The sequence below is a fragment of the Peromyscus eremicus genome, chromosome 5 (assembly GCF_949786415.1).
Source record: "Peromyscus eremicus chromosome 5, PerEre_H2_v1, whole genome shotgun sequence".
In the NCBI taxonomy this organism is placed as follows: domain Eukaryota; kingdom Metazoa; phylum Chordata; class Mammalia; order Rodentia; family Cricetidae; genus Peromyscus; species Peromyscus eremicus.
In genome coordinates, this window is record NC_081420.1 from 132,740,740 (window position 1) to 132,760,863 (window position 20,124).

General features: G+C 41.4%; 1 protein-coding gene across 2 annotated transcripts in view; it reads left to right on the forward strand.

Annotated features, from left to right (window-relative positions):
- Positions 1 to 20,124, forward strand: part of Fto (FTO alpha-ketoglutarate dependent dioxygenase) — a 362,821-nt gene that overhangs the window by 149,458 nt on the left and 193,239 nt on the right. For both annotated transcript variants that reach the window (XM_059264553.1, XM_059264552.1), the window contains exons 5-6: positions 8,809 to 8,888; positions 15,787 to 15,930. In XM_059264553.1, the coding sequence (XP_059120536.1) occupies positions 8,809 to 8,888; positions 15,787 to 15,930 (224 nt within the window). The remainder of the gene's footprint in view (positions 1 to 8,808; positions 8,889 to 15,786; positions 15,931 to 20,124) is intronic.

Genomic DNA, 20,124 nt, shown 5'->3' on the forward strand with positions numbered 1-20,124 from the left:
TCTCTATGGTTCTGTCTTTCCCAGAATGTCACAGACGTGAAATCCTACAGTGGGCAGCCCCTTCAGGTTACCTTCTGACACTTAGTACTATAGACTTAAGGTTCCTGTGTATTTTTTTTCCTGATTTGAAAGCTAACTTCTTTTTAGTGCTGAATATTATTCTACTGTTGAGTGTACCACAGTCAATCCATTCACCTACTGAAGGACATCTTGCTCAGTGCCAGGTTTTAGCCACCATGGGTAAAATTTCTGTAACATTTGTGTTTCTATGTGGGCATAAGCGTCCAGTTGTCCCAGCATCATTTGTTGGAAAGTCTGGCATTGCTCCATTTTATAAATTTACCATGCTCCCTTGTGAGTGACCCGTGGTTTAATTTCTGTGGATGTATTTTGGGACCCACTTTGTGTTTCATTGATCTTGTCTTGGCTCACCACGATCTCGGTGTCTCAATTATGTAGCTTTAAAATATAATCCTGTGTGAAGTCGTATTAGTCCTTAAAATGACTTCTTCCTCAGTGTTGGGTTAGCTTTTCTAGGCTCTTCTTAGCTCCATTTAAACCTTACAAGTAGTTATCTTGCTGGGATTTTCACCAGGTTTGTGCTGAATGTACCGAACAGGCTGAGTATAGCTGATATCGTGACAGGGTTCAATCTGAGTCCCATGAACAAGGGACAGCTTTCCAAATGCTTGGCCCTTCAACTCCTCCACCATCATGGCTTTCCTAATACAGATCTTTTACTTATTATACTTTGCAGTGCTAGGAATCCACTTCTGAATTTCATGCATGCTGCACAAGTATTTTGCCACTGAGATAAAACTCCAAAGTCCTAGATTGTAAACATATTTTGGAATTACATCTTATTAATTAAGGGTATGCTAATATAAATCATATTATTAATTTTAAACTTCATTGTTATTAAATAGAAAGTAATTTTTAATTTTAATTTGTATTGTGCAGCCTTGTTACAATGGCTTATTGCTTATTAGGTATGGGGTGGGTTTTGTTATTATTTTGTTTGCTTGTTTGTTTTATGTGTGTGTGAATTATTATTTTTTTTTTCTGCATTAACAGTCTGTCAGATGTGAACAAAGATAGCTTATTTCTTTTTTCCAGATCTGTGTTCCTTCCAGGTCCTTTTGTTGTATCATTCCTACAGAGCTTGTCTAATGTTGAGTGGTGAGGGGAAGGGGACTTAGCTTCTTACTTCAGTGTCCCACCCTGAAGTATTAGCTGTGGGGATTTGGGGTTGGGTTAGGAGTTTGTATTCTCTATGGGAAATTCTCTCTTTCTGGCTTGCTGACCATTTTTCTACATGAATGGATGTTAGATTCTTTCACACTGTTCTCTGAATCTGTTGGTTTGATCATATATTTCTTCAGCTTTTTGATCAGATGGATTGCATCGGTTGATTTTCAGATGTTGAACCTGTCTTCCATCCCACTTGGTCACAATGAATAATTCTTTTCATTCACTGTTGAATTCAATTTGCTAAGATTTTTGTGTGTGATGGTGGGGGGGTGAGTTTTGCCCCTGGGCTAATGAGAAGTTGTGCTTTGGTTTTCTTGTACTGTTTTCCTGTGTTTGGCATTAGAGAAAGGCAGATCGTGTAGAATGAATGTCCATACTCTCACCTCTGTGGCTGCCTAAACTCTCCCATCAATGTCTGGTGGAATACAATGTCAATATTGTTTGGATAAGTTGCTTTTTGCTTTGGAAGGTTATTAATTATCTATTCAGTTATAAAGATGGGACTATTTGTATTGTGTATTTATATTGTTTATTTCTATGTGAAATTTAGCATTTTATGCTTTTCAAAAAAGTGATGCAGTTAACGTAGATTATCAGATTTCGGGGGTAGAAATAGTTGTGTTATTCATGTATTATTTTTTAATGTCCATGGTGTCTGTAGTTTTGTCAACTCATTAATTTCTCATATTAGTAATTTGTATCTTGTTCTAATTTTTTCTTAGCCTATCTAGAGTCTTACTGATTTTATTGGTGTTTTGGCTATAGCAGCTTTTGGTTTCATAGATTCTGTTGGTTTCCTTGTTTATTTTTTAAGCATAATATGATGTTTTCCTTTGTATGTATTCTTTGTCAGTTCTATTTTGATATAAGGACATTTCCATACAAGAATATTTGTACTTTGAACATAATCCCCTGTTTTCTATTTTTATTTCACTAATTTCTCTAAATTTTACTTGTTTTCTTGTGTTTTTGCTGGATCAGTATACTTTGCTTTTTCTAGTTTTCTGAAATGAAAGCTCCGATTATTGGTTTCAGAGCTTTCTTCCTTTTAACTATATGCATTTGCTGCTAGGACATTTTCTCTGAGAAGTTTACAGTGCATTCAGTATGTCCCTCTGACTTGCTGTGGTGCAGATGGGAAATGCTTCCCCCCAAGCCTGATGTGTTGAAGGCTTGGTCCCAGAGAGGACTGCTGCTGCTGCTGATTAGCTTGTGATGATGAAACATCCACAGGCTAATATACTGGTGAATCCATAGCGAAGCAGACCACTGGGAGGTCGAACCTGTTTGGAGAGTGTAGGTCACAAGACGGAGACTGGGGGATATCATTGGAGGGATATCTTACCCTGGTCCCTTTCTGTTTCTTTCTGTTTCATGGCCACAATGAAGTGAGCACCTTCCTCCACTGTGCCTCTTCACCGAAGTATTTATGCCTTGCCTCTTCGCCTAAAAACGATGGTGCCAGTCAGCTATCATCTGTCTTTTATCTTCCTCCTTTTAGTTGACCCTCTGAGGTATTTTGTCACAATTACAGGAAAAGTCTGTAGAATTTCACTTTTGTTTAATTCATAATCCTTTGTAATTTTTCTTGAGTTTTTTTTTTTTTCTTTTCTGTGACTTGTATTCTGTAGAAGTGTATTTTTCAGGCTCTATGTGGTTGGGAACTTTTCTAGTTGTCTTTCTGTTAATCATCTTATAGCTGCTGCTCCTAATTCCATTGTGGTCTGAGGCCGATATGGCCTAGTCCTAGTTGTTTTAAATGTAGTGATGGGTGTAAGATGGTCCAGAACGTGCGCTCCCCGGAGCCCGTGTGTCTGAGCTCAGGAGGAATGGGTATTCTGTCGATGGATAAAGCAGTCTTGCTGACTGTGTATTCAGTTGATTGATTGTGTTGTTGAGTTCAGTTATTTCCTCAATGATTTTCTATCTGCTGTCTCTTTCCTTTTTTGACAGAGGAATTTTTAAGTGTCCATCTATAATCCTCACAGTTCTATCAGATTTTTCTTGCATATTTTGAAGTTCTACAATTAGGTGGATATGCAATAATGGTTTTTCTATTTTCTCAGAGAACCAAAGGGTTTATGGTTATACCATGTCCTCCCTGAAGTCAGCTCTTTAATATTAATATAACCACATTAGCTTTCTTTTTTGATATTGCACATTATTCAGTATGTTTATTATGAAGTGCTTTTCCACACTCAGTTTCTATTTGCTCACTTAGCACCTTGCAGCCACAGGGGGGTACAGTTGTGCGTTTGGTGAAACCACATGCAGCCACATAGAGCGGCCACCGCTGCCTTGTCATAAGGTCCCCACTGCGAGTCCAGAGCCCTGGCTTCTCTGCACCCTTCCTTTCAACTGGCTTTCTTTTGATTAATGTGGTGTGGCATGCTTTTCTCCAGTCCTTTACTTAAATGTGTTTTTTACTTAGATTGTGTTTCTTATTGACAGCATTTAGTTGGGCTTTTCTTTTTAAACTTCGATGGTCTCAACTTTTTCAATAAAATTCAGATACAATTTTCAAGTTTCATATCCAAGAGGCAAACTTCCCACCTTGGGGATAGCAGCGTGCATGCAAGCAAACACATCTTGTAGTCAGCCCAGAACATTATACGGATCAAAAACTCCAAGCTCATTTCTTGCGCTTTCTCTTTCTCAAAGATTTGATAACTATGAATTTGGAACTGTTGGGTTTATAGTTTTCCCAGTAAAGCAACTGTGGAGGAAGTTCACATTAACTGTCCAAATCCTAGAGGCAGGAAGGAGGTGAAACCAGAACCTGTATGCCCGATGGTTTTCTTGTACAGCTTTTATAGCTGGGGTAAGACCACACCTATGTCATTTCCAGTATGACCTTAGGCAGGTGACCCTCCCTCACGAAGCCTGAGTACCCTCCCCCTGCAGCAACAAATTGAATTGTCTCTGAGTCGTCCTCTGAAAGCTCTAGGCGTATTTAGATGACTGGTTACTGATCTAGTTGACATGGTAACTGCCATGTTTGTGCTGCTTTCTGTTGGCTTTTGGTCTTTTTCCCTCCTTTCCGCCACATGTGGTTTTGAATATTTTTATGATTCTTTTTTTCTGTTCTACATATCACTGATACTTCTCTTTTTTTGTCTTTTAAACAGTGCCCCAGAATTTGTAAGCTATGTTTATGGCTAATCCAGAGCTTCCTTAAAGAGCACTCTATTGTAGTGGGAACTGTCTCTGTGGATTGCTAGCGATATAATCCCAATACTCATAGCAATCACTGAGGTACACTAAAGTAACAAAGTATTTCAGATTCCTCGCCTCATCCTTTATGTCCTTCTGTCATTTATAATGCAGTGACAAGTTGTTGTCGCTGAGAGCAAGGGTCAAAGGCAGTAGCTTTTACTGTTCGCCTCTTCTTCCTGAAATGTCTTCTTTGCTTCTGGAGACCGAGTTTCAGACCCACATTGTTTTTTCTTCTGACAAGCTTAACATTTTTGAAATGTGAGTCTAAACAATTATTTTGTTTTTCATTTGTCTGACAAAAGTGTTGATTTCTCCGTTACCTTTGAAGGGTACTCTCATGTGGCAGAGCTCTAGGTTGCTCACCTTTCATTGTCAATGCTAAATATTTAACTTCCCACATTGCTTTCTTGCACAGTTTCTGAGAAGTCAGATGTCGTTTTTATCTTTGTTTAAAATAGATGAATTGTTTTCCCTTCTGGCTTCATTCATTTTTTTTTTTTTTTTTTTTTTTTTTTTGGTCTTTGATTTCCTGAAATTTGAACGTGATACATCAGGATGGAGGTGTAGCCCAGTGGTGGAGTATGTGCTTAGCATCTCCTGGGTTCAGTCCCAGCATCAACAAAACAAAACAAATAAAAACAATGAACAGGACCTAAGCAAGTATGGGATGCTGTGTTGTTATTGACACTCACCTTTGTTTTCTGAGCTTCCGTGGAATGGTGTGTGATGGTCACTTATGGCAATTTTTACTCATCGTTGCTTCTAATTTTCTCCGTCAGTGTTTTCCTGCTGCTATTGCCATTATACCTGTATTATACCTTTTATAGCTGTGCCGTAGTTCTCCCATAGTCTACTTTTTATGGCCTTTTTTTCTCTTTGATTTACAGTTGGGGAAGTTTCTATTAGCGTACCTTCAGCTTTGAGACCTTTCCTCTGTCATGCCCTGTTTGCTAATGAGCCCATCAGAAATGCTCAGCGTCTCTGCGAGGGTTTTGATCTGGAGCATTCCTCTTTGATGATGAGGATCCCCACCCTTTGCTCAAGTTCTCCATCTGCTCTTGTATGTTGTCTCCTTTTCCCTTTAGATCCTTGGGATATTAATCACAGTTTTTTAAAAATTAATGGTCTGATAATTTTAACATTCTTGTCATATCTGACTCGTTCTGATGTTTGCTCATTCTTTCAAGCTCTGCTTTTTGCCCTTTAGAATGCCTTTTCATATTTTTCATGGTGTGTAACAGGATATCCCAGGTGAATAGAACTGCATGAAATAGGCTTTTAGTAAGGTGGTGAGGTGTGTGTGTGTGTGGGGGGGGGCTTGCTTATCTTAATGATTCCATCTTGGGCTTTCAGGAATCTTGTGTTTCTGAATTGTGAATTTCTCAAGTTCTTCTCAGAATTTCGCCCCCTTCTTAGTCAGGACTGTATGCATTGTAGAATCTGAGTGGAGGCATCTCCTTTTCCAACAAGGTGGGGCTTCACTTGATGTTTGTTTACATCCTTGCAAGTGATGATCCCAGGTGCCAGCATTGGTACTTCGATCCCCTGTGCAGTCGCTGACCTGCTCTCTGTTCCTGTGGCTCCATCTTCATTAGAATGTCTGAGCAGTAGTCATGCTGTCTTTGGAAAGTCACACATTTTGACATTTAAGTCTGTGACCAATTTTGATTGACCAGGTTATTTCATTCTGTTCTGAAAAGATGAGTCATCGGGAAATGTATATCAAAAGCCCTGTATTCCTTCACACCCAATTGATATTGCTGTGATAAAAAAGAAAAACAGAAACTAGCAAGTGTTGGTAAGACTGTGGAGAAACTAGAAAGCTTGTGTGCTAATGATAGAAATATAAACTATGGAAGGCTGTATGGAAAACTGTGTGGTGTTTTCTCAAATGTTAAAACAGAATCACTATACAAGCTAGGAATCCCATTTCTAAGTATATACCAAATGTATTGAAATCAGTCCTCCCAAAGAAATACCTGTGCACCACCGGTCATACCACTGTCATTCACAATAGCAAAAAGATGGAAGTGAGCCAAGTGCCCATCAGCTAATGAATGGTTAAGCAGACTGCGGTGTATACATACAAGAGAGTATTATTCAGCCTTAGAAAGGAAAGGAACTCTGACGTGTTGCAAGGTAAGTGATCCTTGAAAACATCATCTGCCATTAGCCAATGGAAGCAGATTATACTTTCAGGTCTGGGCAGTGTTGATTTACTTAGGATTTCCTCCTATCTGCCCAATACGTGTTATCTAAAACCCCTCCCTCTTTGACTGATTCTTATTTTGCTTATTCTTTTAAGAATTTTAAGAATTCCTTTTAGATTTTTTTTCTTGATGGATAACGTGATATTTCTGGTAAATGGAGCTCATTAAACAAGTCTTCAGTGAAGTGGTAAGGTGTATGGAAGGGAAATGGTCTACATCTTATGATTCAGTATTGGTCTTTGGGGGATTTTGTGCTCCAAACATTGATGTGCTCTCATTTTTGGGGGTCTTTTTAAAGGTTTCCTTTCTTTTGGAGCGTTTGTTTCTCATGTGTTTTTGTTCACTCATTTTTTCTTCTTCTATATAGTCTAAATTTCCTTTGATCTCATTTAGTGGCCTTTTAAATTTCAGACACTAAATATCTAATTTCCAGAAGCTTCTCTTTATGTGTATAAGGTTAAAGTTTATGCATGTAACAGAAGGATCTGTACATGTCTTATGTGGATGTAGGTTTTCTCCTGTTATTTTTTCAGTGAATACTAGATTATGTGGTATTTGATGCATGCCTATTTTGTTACATTCTTCTAGATAATGTTAAATTATGCCTCAGTGGATAATTAATTTACTTAAATAAATTGGATTCTTTAGAGACTTGTTTCGGCTTGGCTGGGTGTATCTCTAACAACCCTTGCTCTGGCACTAGTTGACCCTTGTTACTAAGGTGACAGACACTTTTCCTAAGGGTTGCTGCTGGTACCTTGCCCTAGGAGCATTCCCTCTCCGAGACCACGCCTTCCTGGTCATGAGTAACGTTTGCTCAGGCTGCTGCTCCCTGAAGCTTCTTTTCCGTTCCTTGGGAGTTTTTACTCACACACAGAGAGGTTAGGGCTAAGCCAATGCCTGCAGCGTGTTCTCCCCCCCCCCCCCCAGTCCATACATTTCAGGAATCTGGCTGCCTTGGCTTGCCACCCTCTGTTCTCTGTCCTTTCCTTTCCCTTCCCCTGCCCACTCTGGCTTTGAACCCCTTTCCAGGCAGGTGTGGACCTGCTGTGTTGATTCTCTTCTCCCTTGGGATCTGTTTCCCTGGCTTGGAAACCTCTGATTCCTTGTTTGGCTTTGTTACTTTTCATTGTTTAAAAACACTTAATTGTTAAAAGCAGTGGGTAAGCCCTGTTACTGTTATTTCACGCTGACAGGGAGCTGAAGCCTTCAGTGGGTAAGCCCTGTTACTGTTATTTCACGCTGGCAGGGAGCTGAAGCCTTCCATTTGTCCTCTTGTGTTTCCTTTCTATGTTTGGAGGTAATCTGAGAGCTCTTAGTTGAAGTCATTGTCTGTCTTGATATCTGGTAAAGACCTAATTGCCTAAAGTGGAGATCCCATGTTTTTGAGGCACTACTGTTCAATTCTTGTCTCTAATAAATGAGCTAATGCCCTAAGTGAATGTGATAGAGACTCTGTCTGGCAATAACCTTAGTATTTAGAATACACAGAAGCCTGGATTCTGATTTGTCTCTTGATTCTTGTGGTTTTAGGAGTATTCTTCAACTAACAGGTCACTCCCCTCTCCTGCCCCTTTCCTTGCTGGAGTCATGATCCATTGGCTTGGATTTTGGTCAAAAGCCCAACATGCTTGATTGGTTTATTGTCAGGACAAAATAAATACTTTAAGTAGACAGAAAAAGGTGAACTTAGAATAAAAGAACATTTCCAAATAATTGAAAAGGATTCTGGTTTCTGCTAGAGCTGTAGTTATAACTGTAAAAGAGTAAAGCTCAGTCCGCAGATAGAAAACATGGTACTGGATGAGCATCATAAACCACATGTCAGTAGGGGACCATATGCCATACTTGCCAAGGATAGTCCTGGAGCATTATTGATAGCATCTTGGTGTGGGTGATTTATTTATGAGACCTATATCTGTACACATATACAAGAATCCTGGTTTGCATGATTTATTTTATACATACACATAATACAAGGAAAGTGTTAGTTCCTTGGTGATTGTTGTTCCTTGGATGACACATTTACTGTTTAGTTTGTGTTTTAGTTAACCAGTGGATAGTGTGTACTGACTAGTAAACATTAATTTTTTATTTTTTTTATTTTTTATTTTTTGCATTTTCCCTGCAGATGATCTCAATGCTACCCACCAGCATTGTGTTTTGGCTGGCTCACAGCCTCGGTTTAGTTCCACCCACCGCGTGGCAGAGGTAAGCAAAAATAAAAATGTGATGATTGCCGCTTAACTGAATGTGGCAGGAGTGGTAGAAGGAGCAATTTATCACAGGGCTCTGGAAGAGTGCTTAACCAGAAGATCACTATCATCTGATTTGCCTTTAGTCTTTATTTACTTACTTTTTAGCTCTGGGTTAGAGTGGCTGCAGTTTTCAAGTTTATTCACAGTATAGAATTAGCTTATTTTGCCTTTTGAAGCTTTTTCTTTAAAAAAAAATTATTACATGTCTGTCTTATTTGTGTGTGTGTGTGTGTGTGTGTGTGTGTGTGTGTGTGTGTGTGTCTGCCTCAGCATGTGTATGGAGGTCAAAGGACATCTTGTAGGGGTCAGTTCCTTCCTTCCACCATGTAGGTCCCAGGGATAAAACTCAGGTCCTTAGGCATGGCAGCAAGTATCTTGCCTACTGAGCCATCATACCAGCCAGGGGTTTTATTTCATGAAGTAGGTACATTCCATTAGATATGCTGATAACTTTAGACTTCCATGGGTGACCATGGTCAAGAGCAAAGAAAATGAGGTGAATTTGTTTGCTTGTGTATAATTATTTAGGTTTAAATGGCTGAGATCAACATTTCCCTTAAGTTTTGGTTGGACAGCTGGACATATGAATGTAAATTTATGAGACACTTACAGAGATGTCAGAGAACTTCTGAGGTCCCCAATCATGTTCACAGCCTGGTGGCTGGGCAATGGCTGGCAGTCAACCTATCAGCTGAGATCAGAACGGAAATTATAAGATGAGAAACATGTCTAGCAGTCACTCTAGGGTTTAGAGAGCAGGGAAGGAATGACAAGGATCATAGATGGCTTCCTATCCAGGTCTCAATGAATGAATTAACTAATTACAGGTTGCTAGAGATAAAGTCCAAGGCTTTTCACATGTTAGGCAGTAACTGAGCAACAACCCCAGTTCCCCAGCTTTTTGACTATGCTTTGCCTTACAGCTTGACTCCTCAGAGGATACTGGGGAATAAGTGTGGGAGATGGGACAGAAGAACTTAACCTTGTAGAACGGCACATGTTCAAAGTCTTGGCCAGCCCTGAGGATGCACAAGGCCACTGAGTCAGGCGACACCATGTCTTCTCCTGGTAGACTGTCGTGATGCTGTGTAGCAGAAGAGGCGGGCATAGTTTCAGAGTGCCAGCAACCCCACCAGTCATTGTGTCTTCCTTTTCTTCAATCTTTTCTTTGCTGATCTCCCATTCTTTTGAATGTTTCAGTGCCTGTCTTTGTGACCTGCACAGCAAGCATGGGGATGGGAGGCGCCCACCTAGCCCTTCTGCCCAACCCTTTTGTGCAGCTTTCATTTTGTTTGTGGAGAAAATGTTGAACACATAAACATACAAATCCTTATCTTAGGCCAGTCGTTGGAGTTGTTTCTTTGAGAGATAAATGCCATTGACAAGTGTCATTAGTTCTAAGTAAGTTCTGTTAAGAAGGAGGGAGGGTAAGAAATGGAGAGGGGATGGAATATTTATAGACCATCTGATGTGGTACAGAATGACTCCATTTCCTTTTGTAGCCGTCTGTCTAGATATAATCCTCCCAAGAGTCCTGTTCTTGTCAATCACTTGAGTATGTGCAATGTAAGCATGTCTCTCTTACATCTTTCATAATCTAACCTGTTAGAGTAGACAGACAGGCTTATTCGTGTGGTATTCAAAGGACCTGTGGCCACTGAAGAGTGAAATGGTTGGAATGTGTGTTTAATGAGAATACCAGTATTCTCAAATCATATGATTCTTGGTATTCCGTGAGTTATTGCAGCTAAGTCTTTTAGAATAGCGAATGGAAAAATAGTGGAAGAGAGGAAACGAACACCTGAGACTCCTTGTGGGAGCTTTTTCCATCTCTGTGTTCACTAGAGTGGACATGAAGCAGGAGACAGTAAAAAGTCTCGATTATGAAAATTTCTACTCAGTGAGAGCTGCTATTCAGAAGAAGGGATTTTATACTTCATTCATTTAGCAGACTTTTATTAACTATCAAGATAGTTAACTCAAGATATTCTTTCAGCTAGTTATAAACAGAAACAGGTGGTGAGTGTCTCCAAGATGCCTGTCAGTCAGCTGTGACAGTCTGTGCCTGTAATCCCAGTACCCTCGATGCTGAGGAAGGAGCTCACACGTTCTAGTCCAGCCTGGGCTACGGAAGATGCTTACAGATGCGGAGCAAGAGTAGTGCAGGATATGAGGTGGTAAAGAACGCAAGGCATCGTGGGAAATGAAGTGGAAAGTTGGGATTTGTCCTGCCCTCCAGCTTTCCTTTTTCCACGTGGACCAATTGCATACTGTTCATTAGTTCTTTTCAAAATACTCTTAAGCTTGGCTTTCTCGGATTAACCATAACTGTCCTTGTAGCTTTTGTATTTTTAGGCCATATTTTGAGCATTAATTCACTTTAATGAAGAGAGGGGCTATGCGTAGTCATGTTGTCAGAAGAAAACATTTCTCCAAGGCAGGCCTGGAGTGTCGTTGAACTGGTGGAGTGCTTCTCTAATGTGCACAAGGCCCTTTGATCACGTGACGCGTGCCTATAACCCCAGCACTGGGAGGTAGAAGCAGGAAGATCAGAAGTGCGTAGTCGTCCTTGGCTACAGAGCCAGTTTGGGGCCTGCCTGGGATATGTGAGACCATCTCAGAAAAGAAAAATTACTTCCAATCTATGATTCTTATATTCTCTGTGGTTTAGTTCAAACTGTCTGATGTTTTCATAACTGGATACCTGTAGTGTTAAATATTTAAATGTCTTTTTTCTGTATTATATTTCTCAGTCAGTGAATGACTGGGTCAGCGGGCTGCTCTTACAGAGTTTTGTTGGAACACAGCTCCACTCAGTTGGCTTGCATACTGCCTACTGCTGCTTTGGAGCTTCTGGGACAGAGCTGAGTATTTGTGGCCTAAAGTCCAAAATATTTAGTGTCTAGTTCTTTAATAAACACTGCTGGTCTTATTATATATGATTCTGAGTAAATAGGATTTTGGGTGGGCAAGCATCCTAAAATTGAAAATAATTTTTTTTAAAAAATCACCATTTTAGTGTAACTTTATTTCCAGAGAAATATAACTACTGAAGTGAAAACTGATAGCATTTGTAACATTATGGTGAAGCTGTTATGGTCCTGCATGTCTTGTGGGTTTAGTCTTTGCAGCTCTTCATGGGGCTATCTGCACAGTACCACAAAAACACTCATATCTTCGGTCTCCTAACAGTATAGTCAGGAACCAAACCTGGGAACTAATTCAGTAAAAGAGAACTGATAAAGAGGCTTATCCAGCATGGACAGTAGAGAAAGCTGGGCAGATCCTTGGTGCCTCTGATGAGTTAATGAAATTGACTCAGTTAGCAACACTGGGAGCGGTCATTTTGAATCCCTCTATGTGGGTAGTGGAAACCAGTTCATGCTTCTGTTGATGCACAGGCAGAGACTCAAAACTAGGCATAGGTTCAGCTGACAGCATGCTTGTATCTTATTTTAAATGTTTCATTTCATCCTTTGTTATTGTTTCCAATGATCAAAGAAGGTAAAGGTTTCCTTCTCAAACACTGAAGTGTGCTTTGTTTCTCTCAATAGAAGAGAGAAAAGAAATCCCTTCCGATTTCCAGAACTGCCTCACCTCCAGACAAACTTGTGTTCTATGACTTGCCTCTGCTCCATCCCCTAAATGACTGGCTGTTACACCAGCTGTTACACTAGTAGGAAGCAGATTGTCTTGTGGAAATGGTACTCTGATATTCCTTGATTTTAATGGGAGGGAGTGTTGCATGTGGAGAAGTTGGTTGTGTATAACCAGAACTACTCCTATTGTGTCTTTTTATTTATTTGATTTTAGTTTTATTTCTAGAATGTTCTTGAGATTCAGCAGTGTTTTCTATAAATTTAAACTTTATATGTAATTATTTTTAAATCGTTAATCAGCCAGTTCAAAATTTAAAAAGTGTATAAAATTACATGTGCTCTCTCCTTTCCTCAACTAAACTAGTTCTGCTTCCTAGAGATCACCAAATGTTAGCAAGTTTATGTTACCATTTCAGTGAAATGTGTCAGTCTAAGACACAGACACACGTATCTTAGCCTTCCCTTCCTATGCCTTTTGTTTTGTTTCAGAAACCTTACTGATAATTGCCTACCAACAAGAGATTCTTACCTTGACGTAGGCATTGGATTTTTAGATATGACAGCTAAAGCATAAATACCTCAAGGAAGAAATAGAGAACTTGAACTTAGTCACCAAGTTAAAAATTCCTTGTACTTCAAAGTGAACTGTCAACAAAGTAAAAATAGAGTGGAAGAAAATATTAACAAGCCATGTATCTAATAAGCATCTATAATTAGAAGATAAAAAAGAATCTTTAAAAGTCAATAATTCAAAAGAGAAATGATTTTGTTTAAAAAGGTGAATGAGGCAAATAGACAAGGCCAGTGAAGGTATAATATAAAAATAGCTAAGAACACATGAAAATGCACAAGCTAGCTGGAGTGTAGTTCGGTGGTAAAAACACCCGCTTCTCCTGTAGGGAGCCCTGGGTTCTTTCCCCAGTACTGAAAGCAAGACAAAGAAACAAAGAAACAAACAAATGTGTGTCAGCATTAGTCATCAGAGGATGGCCAGTAACTACAGGTAGATACCGTTCACACACACGAGGATGGCCAGAGTTGGATGAAGGTAAGAAATGTTGGCAAGGCTGTGCAGGGACAAGAGCTGGTATGTACTGCTGGAAGGAGTGCACTGTATTCTGCAGTGACTTTGGTGTAGTCTGGCACTTCAGAAAGCTGCTGGCACTCTATGGCATAACAATCCTGTACCTGGGTATATGGCCAAGAGAAATGAAAACTTGTACATGAATGCCCATAGTAGCCTAAAACTGGACGCAGCACAGATGCTCATCACATATGCACAGAACTGACTACTGTTTGACAATAAACAAGGTTGGAATACTGATGCATGCTGCAACAGGGATGAACCATAGAGACATACTGGTGTAAAAAGCAGACACAAAAGACCACACACGGCCAATGATTATAATGACCGGAAAGGTCCAGGACAGGCAGGCAGGGGTGTGTGTGTGTGTGTGTGTGTGTGTGTGTGTGTGTGTGTGTGTGTGTGTGAGAGAGAGAGAGAGAGAGAGAGAGAGAGAGAGAGAGAGAGAGAGAGAGAGACTTCAGCATCGTCCCCGTCCAGCATAAAGCAGGTTGGTGCTGGTGGAAATGACATTAGAGCACAAGGGTTTCATGTGGAGTAACAGAATTATCCTGGAGTTAATTGTAGCAATGGTAGTACAAGTCTAAATTTACTAAAAAACAAACAAAAAAAATTAAAATAAAAAATGCCAAATTGTTGCTTTGATTAGTTGAACTTCATAATATGAGTTAAATTTTGATAAAGCTGTGACCAAAAACAGGAGTAAAACCTCAAAAACTGCAGGCCCACTCCTAAGTTCTCTATACCAATTATATGTAAAGTCAGGAAGACCAAGTCCTGCGCTTCTCTTTTCATGGCCATAAATAAAGGTAGGCTTGGGCAGGCTCAGGTCATCAGCTGGCTCCACACTGAAGGGGAGTGTAGCTTGTTCCAGTTCTTAGACGCAGTAAGTGGGCATGCACTTGCTTGGCCTCTCTCCACACTTCGGAAGCAAAAGTGAACACAGAATGCCTTCTTGGTGATTGCCACGTAGAAGTAGGTGCCAGGGCACTCTGTGAGCAGGGGTCACCCCTCTTCTTCAGCGCTGCCTACCCTCATGTGCTCTGCACCCTGGGGTCACCATGTTAAAATACATACTAGCCAAGCTTCTGTTGTGGACACAAAAACTTAGTGTGTTCCAAGCTCATCTACACCACGTTGTGTAAAGAGGCAGTGGTGGTTTCTATACCACAAGACTTGCTTGCAAGGGCTTTTCCACGTGCTTGCTTTAAATGATAAATATTAAAAGAAGTATTTTAAGGACACATGTTCCTCAGATATCCAAAGGAGGAATTATATATGCATTCTAAGAGATCATTTCATCATCAGAATAACTGAATTCATACTCCATCTCTATCCTTGTTTTCCAGCATAGGCTCCTCCATAGGAGGGTGTCCATCTGACCTCTGTCACATTTCCACAGGTCTAGAGGGGGTGAACTAGCAGGCTCTGTCCCCACTGACAACGAGGTGTCAGCCTTGCCTTGAGTGTGTGTGCTTTGCAGCCCAAGCCCCATAGTCTTTCTACAACCTCCATAGGAAGGACTGCAGCTTTCTCCTATATGTAGAAAAGGGAGGGAATTCTTTAGCTTGAATTTAAAATGTCACCCAGCCCCCTGTACACACATTATTGCCATTCTAGTCTGTGTGCTTTGTACCAGATTCTCCAGCCTGGCTACCATTGTCCCCCATTAATACATTCATGACGTGAGAAAAAAACCCCACTCTCTTTGACATTTTTGCTAACTGGTTATTCTCAGAATAATAATTGTTTATTACATTTCTTCTACATTTAAGAGTTAGTTTAAGATGCTGCAGTATATGAAGAATACACATGCAAACATCCATATTTATATATATGTATATATGTATATACATGCACCTCATATGTATGTATATAATGTGTGTGTGTGTGTGTGTGTGTGTGTGTGTATGTGTGTATAAATATACACACACACCTCAGGGTGCATGTTTATTTAGAGGGAGGAGGCCCACATAATGAAGACAGCCCACAGCCTGTGGGACCTAGTGAGGCCTGACTGGCTACACAGAATCGAGAGCAGGGCACTACTGTAGTTCTCATGTACATGTGCTGTGAGGATGGTGGGTGAGGACACAGAACTGTGAGCAGGAGCCGTGCATGGCGAGCTTGCAGTCGCTCACTGTCTCGCTGCGCTTCTGTCTTGGCAGTGCTCCGCGGGCACCCTGGATTATATTCTACAACGCTGCCAGTTGGCACTGCAGAATGTCCTTAATGACTCGGACAACGGCGACGTCTCTCTGAAGTCCTTGGAACCTGCAGTTTTGAAACAAGGAGAAGACATCCATAATGAGGTGAGGGTGGCCAAGAAGTTGATAGGTATGGGACTCACCCCTGCTCGTAGCTTCATGAGGGTCTAACACAGGAGATCTGAGTCAGAGGGGAGGGCAGGTTAGGACTCACCCCTGCTCACAGCTTCATAAGGGTCTAACAGAGGAGATCTGAGTCAGAGGAGAGGGCAAGTTAGGACTCACCCCTGCTCACAGCTTCATGAGGGTCTAACACAGAGATCTGAGTCAGAGGGGAGGGCAGGTTAGGACTCACCCCTGCTCACAGCTTCATGAGGGTCTAACACAGAGATCTGAGTCAGAGGGGAGGGCAGGTTACACAAACAGTCACAGCAATCTGAGCCTAGCATGTTAGTGGTAACAAAATATGGCAGCCACATTGCTTCTAAACTGCAGGAATTTGTCCTTAGTCTGGACTGGGAAGCTCAAGAGCAAGGCATTGGCAGTCTGGGTGTCTGGTGAGGGCCTGCTTCCGGTTCATAGATGGTATGTTCTCACTGAGTCTTTGCACGGTGGAGGGACAAAGCCTCATTGGATCTCCTTTTATCTACATTGAGTCCGTTCATAAGAGCCGCCCTCGGGATCAGGTACCTTCCAAAGTGAGCTGTCACTCTGTGATGGTTAGGATTTCACCATAAGAATTGGGGTGGGAAGGGCACACACATTCAGACCATTGCTTTCTGTGAGATGCTTTCTACAGGAAACACACAATGGGCAGGTAGCATGGCACCAGAAGGGGTTACGTTATATAACTAGAACCTTGAGACAAGGGAACTGACTTTTCTAATGGCTCGGAAACAGCTTCCAAGTCTATGAGTAGCTTTGCCCTAACTTCTGCAGGAAGATACGGGCTTTACCCATCCCCCACCCCATGGGTCTTCCCAATACACACAGCCCTGCAGCACGGGGCAGTCAGTGGCTTCCTTGAAGACAGGCAGAAATAAAGGGACTTAAGGAGAATGGTTGCCCACCTAGCAGTAAGTGGTAATGCTTTGGCTTAAATGTGTGAGAGTAGCTGTGTTCTGCAGTCTGTGAGTTCAGTGGGTCTGCGTCGTGAGGCCAGTGCACATCATCCTAAGATTATGTTTCGTCAACACTCTCGATTTCTACACCTCCGAACTTTAGATAGTAACTGCTTAGCTTTTTTCAACTTTTTTTTTTTTTGCATAGATGACTTTTTGAAAAAGAAACATTGTGCTATTAAGTGGCATCCTCTATAATTAGTCAAAAGTAGATGTAAAGTAGATAACCATATTCAATGAAGACCAGAGCAGTCTCATAGAGAGAAGACGCTAAGCCTGCGCCCTTGCGTCATGCTATGGAGATTTGTGATAATGGGCATGCAACTTCCTAAGTTAAAAAACAATGTTGACTTTTATACTTCAAATGAATGGATTTTATTGTGGGTGAATTATAACTCAGATAAAGACATGAGGGAGAAGGTAAGATTAACAGGTGGTAGAGAATGGTTGAAATGGGTCAGCCATCTCAGACTTTCTCATGATGTGACGAGAACTGGTGGAAAACCTGACCTGTGACACGTTGCTGTCAAGTGACGATCACTGAGCTCGCGCCAGGCCCTCTTCTGGGTGCATTAGGGTATACTGGTAAAGAACCGGGCGTTCTAGTGTGTGGAGGAGGGAGATGAGACACAAAACACGGGTAAAGTATATGGTGTGCTGACGTTGCTAATGCTACCGAAAACAGAACGGAACAAGGAGATGGCAAGAACCAGAGAACGTGCATCTCCACTGGAAAGAAGGGAAGGGGGTGAGCCATGGTGGGTGGGGGGCATTTCAAGCAGAAGGAGCCTCTGCACAGACCCCTGGGCAGAGCATGCTCGGTGTTCATGGGACAGTTCAGCAGCCATGTGAGGGAGGGAGGGTATGAGGTTACCAGTCGTAGGAGGTGGGGTCACAGGGACAGTGTTAGCAAATGTATGGATCCTGAGAGGCCCTCCTATGCTCATCAGGCTTTCTTTTTACTATGAGGGAAATAGAGAGACGTTGAAGATGTCTGAGCCAATGAGAAACAGTCTCTTTACCCATAGACATGAGATATCTTGTAATAGATTTAAAAAGGTTTTCTGTCTCTTGTGAATTGTTCTATACTTCAGGAAACTGCATCAGAATTCTCAGAACCAAAGGCAAAAAGACTGTCTTTCAGAGAATAATGACTGTCTCATGCTTCAGCTGAACCCAGGGCCGGGTTTCCTTCCTTCACTGTGCCTAGTAAGGTGTTGCTTATAGCTAGAAGTGCTTGAAACGGCATGTTTCTGGACCTGATGACCTCACTGAGTTATACCTGGGAATAGTCTCGTTCTCCATCTTAGTGCAGAATCTCTAATCCAGGTATTCACTTACTCTTCTGAAAGACTTCGTGACTTTCAGATCTGGTCAGCAAACTGGGAGCTGACTTTATCGTGTATGTGTGCTATTTCATTTCAGTCTTTTCTGGTCTTACACGGCTGTGGTGTTTTGTTATCTCAGTGGACAGGGAAACTGTAAAACCACACAGCACAATACTGTCATCAGAATCCATCTGCCACAGAAACTGGCTGATTGCTTTGACATTGTGTCAGGGAGGGGTGAATGGATAAAAGGTCTTATAAATAAATATCCCTTGTGCCTATCATGACCACCTCCTCCTCTCTCGTTCTCCAAAGTCATCTTAACTTGAAGGTTAAGTTGGTGTGTCAGCCCATCATTAGCTGTTCTGTTATCATGCAGGCAGGCCTGGACTGGGTGTTGAGTTGCTCACCCTGCACTGTATTCCTAGTAGTTATCTAGTTTCTTGTTTGTTTTCCTCTTCCTTCAAGGCCATGTGCCTTTGCTGGACTCATTATAACAAAGCACCTTGAATACTTGGAAGCCATCTGGGTTTAGGAATGCCTTGTTTTCTAGCAAGGCAACATGGGAACTTCAGTCATAAGAAGGCAGCAGCTTGTTGATACCCCCATTTTAAGGTACAGAGCAAAGATTTAAATTCATTTATAAGCAGAATTCCCCTCTTTGTTATTAAATTATCCATTTCTTTCTTCAAACCATTGCAGTGTAAACCTAACAATCTTCTAGCAAGTTTCTCCTGGAAGGGACACAGTGGATAGTCTCATGTTGGAGTTTCTTCTCTTCTTCTTCTGTTCCTGCTCCTCTCCTGAGCTGCTCTGGAATGGTTTCATGTGTGTCTGTGTAGCTGTAGCCGTTTGATTAAAATTCTGTGATCTCTCATCCCCAACACTGAAGGAAAAGGTCAGGTCATAGCGTTGATTAAAATGCACACACCCTGGACCTGGTGTCCATAAAAATGTGGCGTCCTGTTGACACCTCTTCAGCCTACCAGAAAGCCTCTGCCTGGAGTGAGCCTCCGTGCTGGGCTTCTTGACTGGCATGGGAGGGGTAGGGTGCAAGCCAGCAGGGATGGAAAACCCTTTCTGCTCAGTGAGCTCTCTAGGCCTGTGGGATGCTGAGAGACAGTAAGTTCTGGGGCTTGTGGTCCTCCCTAGCTAATATTCTTCATCTCAGGCAAGAATATGACCCAATCTAAGGTACTGAAACCTCAGCACAAACCTGTATGGTTGTTACGTGATCATCCCTGCTTCCCAGCTGGCATAGCTCTCCTGTGGCACAGTCCACTTCACACTGACTTCAGAACTCGAATTCTTTCATTAATTTGTATTTTCAAAACCGTTTTTACTGGTGGAAGAGGAAGTAGTGTTAGGCTTTTTTAAAATCTTTATTGTATTTTATTTTTATGTTTATTTTTATTACTTTACAGAGACTTAGGTTTCGTTATGGAATTTTTCAAACACAGTTATACTTTGTTGTTTCTCTCCCCCGACTCTCCCACCCCCCATCTCCTCCCACTTCCTTTATTCCTTCCCACCCCCACCTCCAGTTAGACTCAGAGTCTAGCTGTGTAGTCCAGGCTGGCCTTGTTAATCACCTTCCTTAGCTAAGAAGTGTAGTACCATTAAGTACCCTTAGAGCCATTTTTCTATCACCACCACCACCACCACCACCACCACCACCACCACCACCACCACCACCACCTTCTCCTCTGCCTCTGTAGCCTCCTTCTTACCATTGATTGTTTTTAGTTAGCATACAGAATAAAGGCTTTCATTATGACATTACATATGTCTATATTAGTACACTTCGTTCTTGTTCAGTTAGTTGCTGACCGACACTGTTCTTCCTGCCT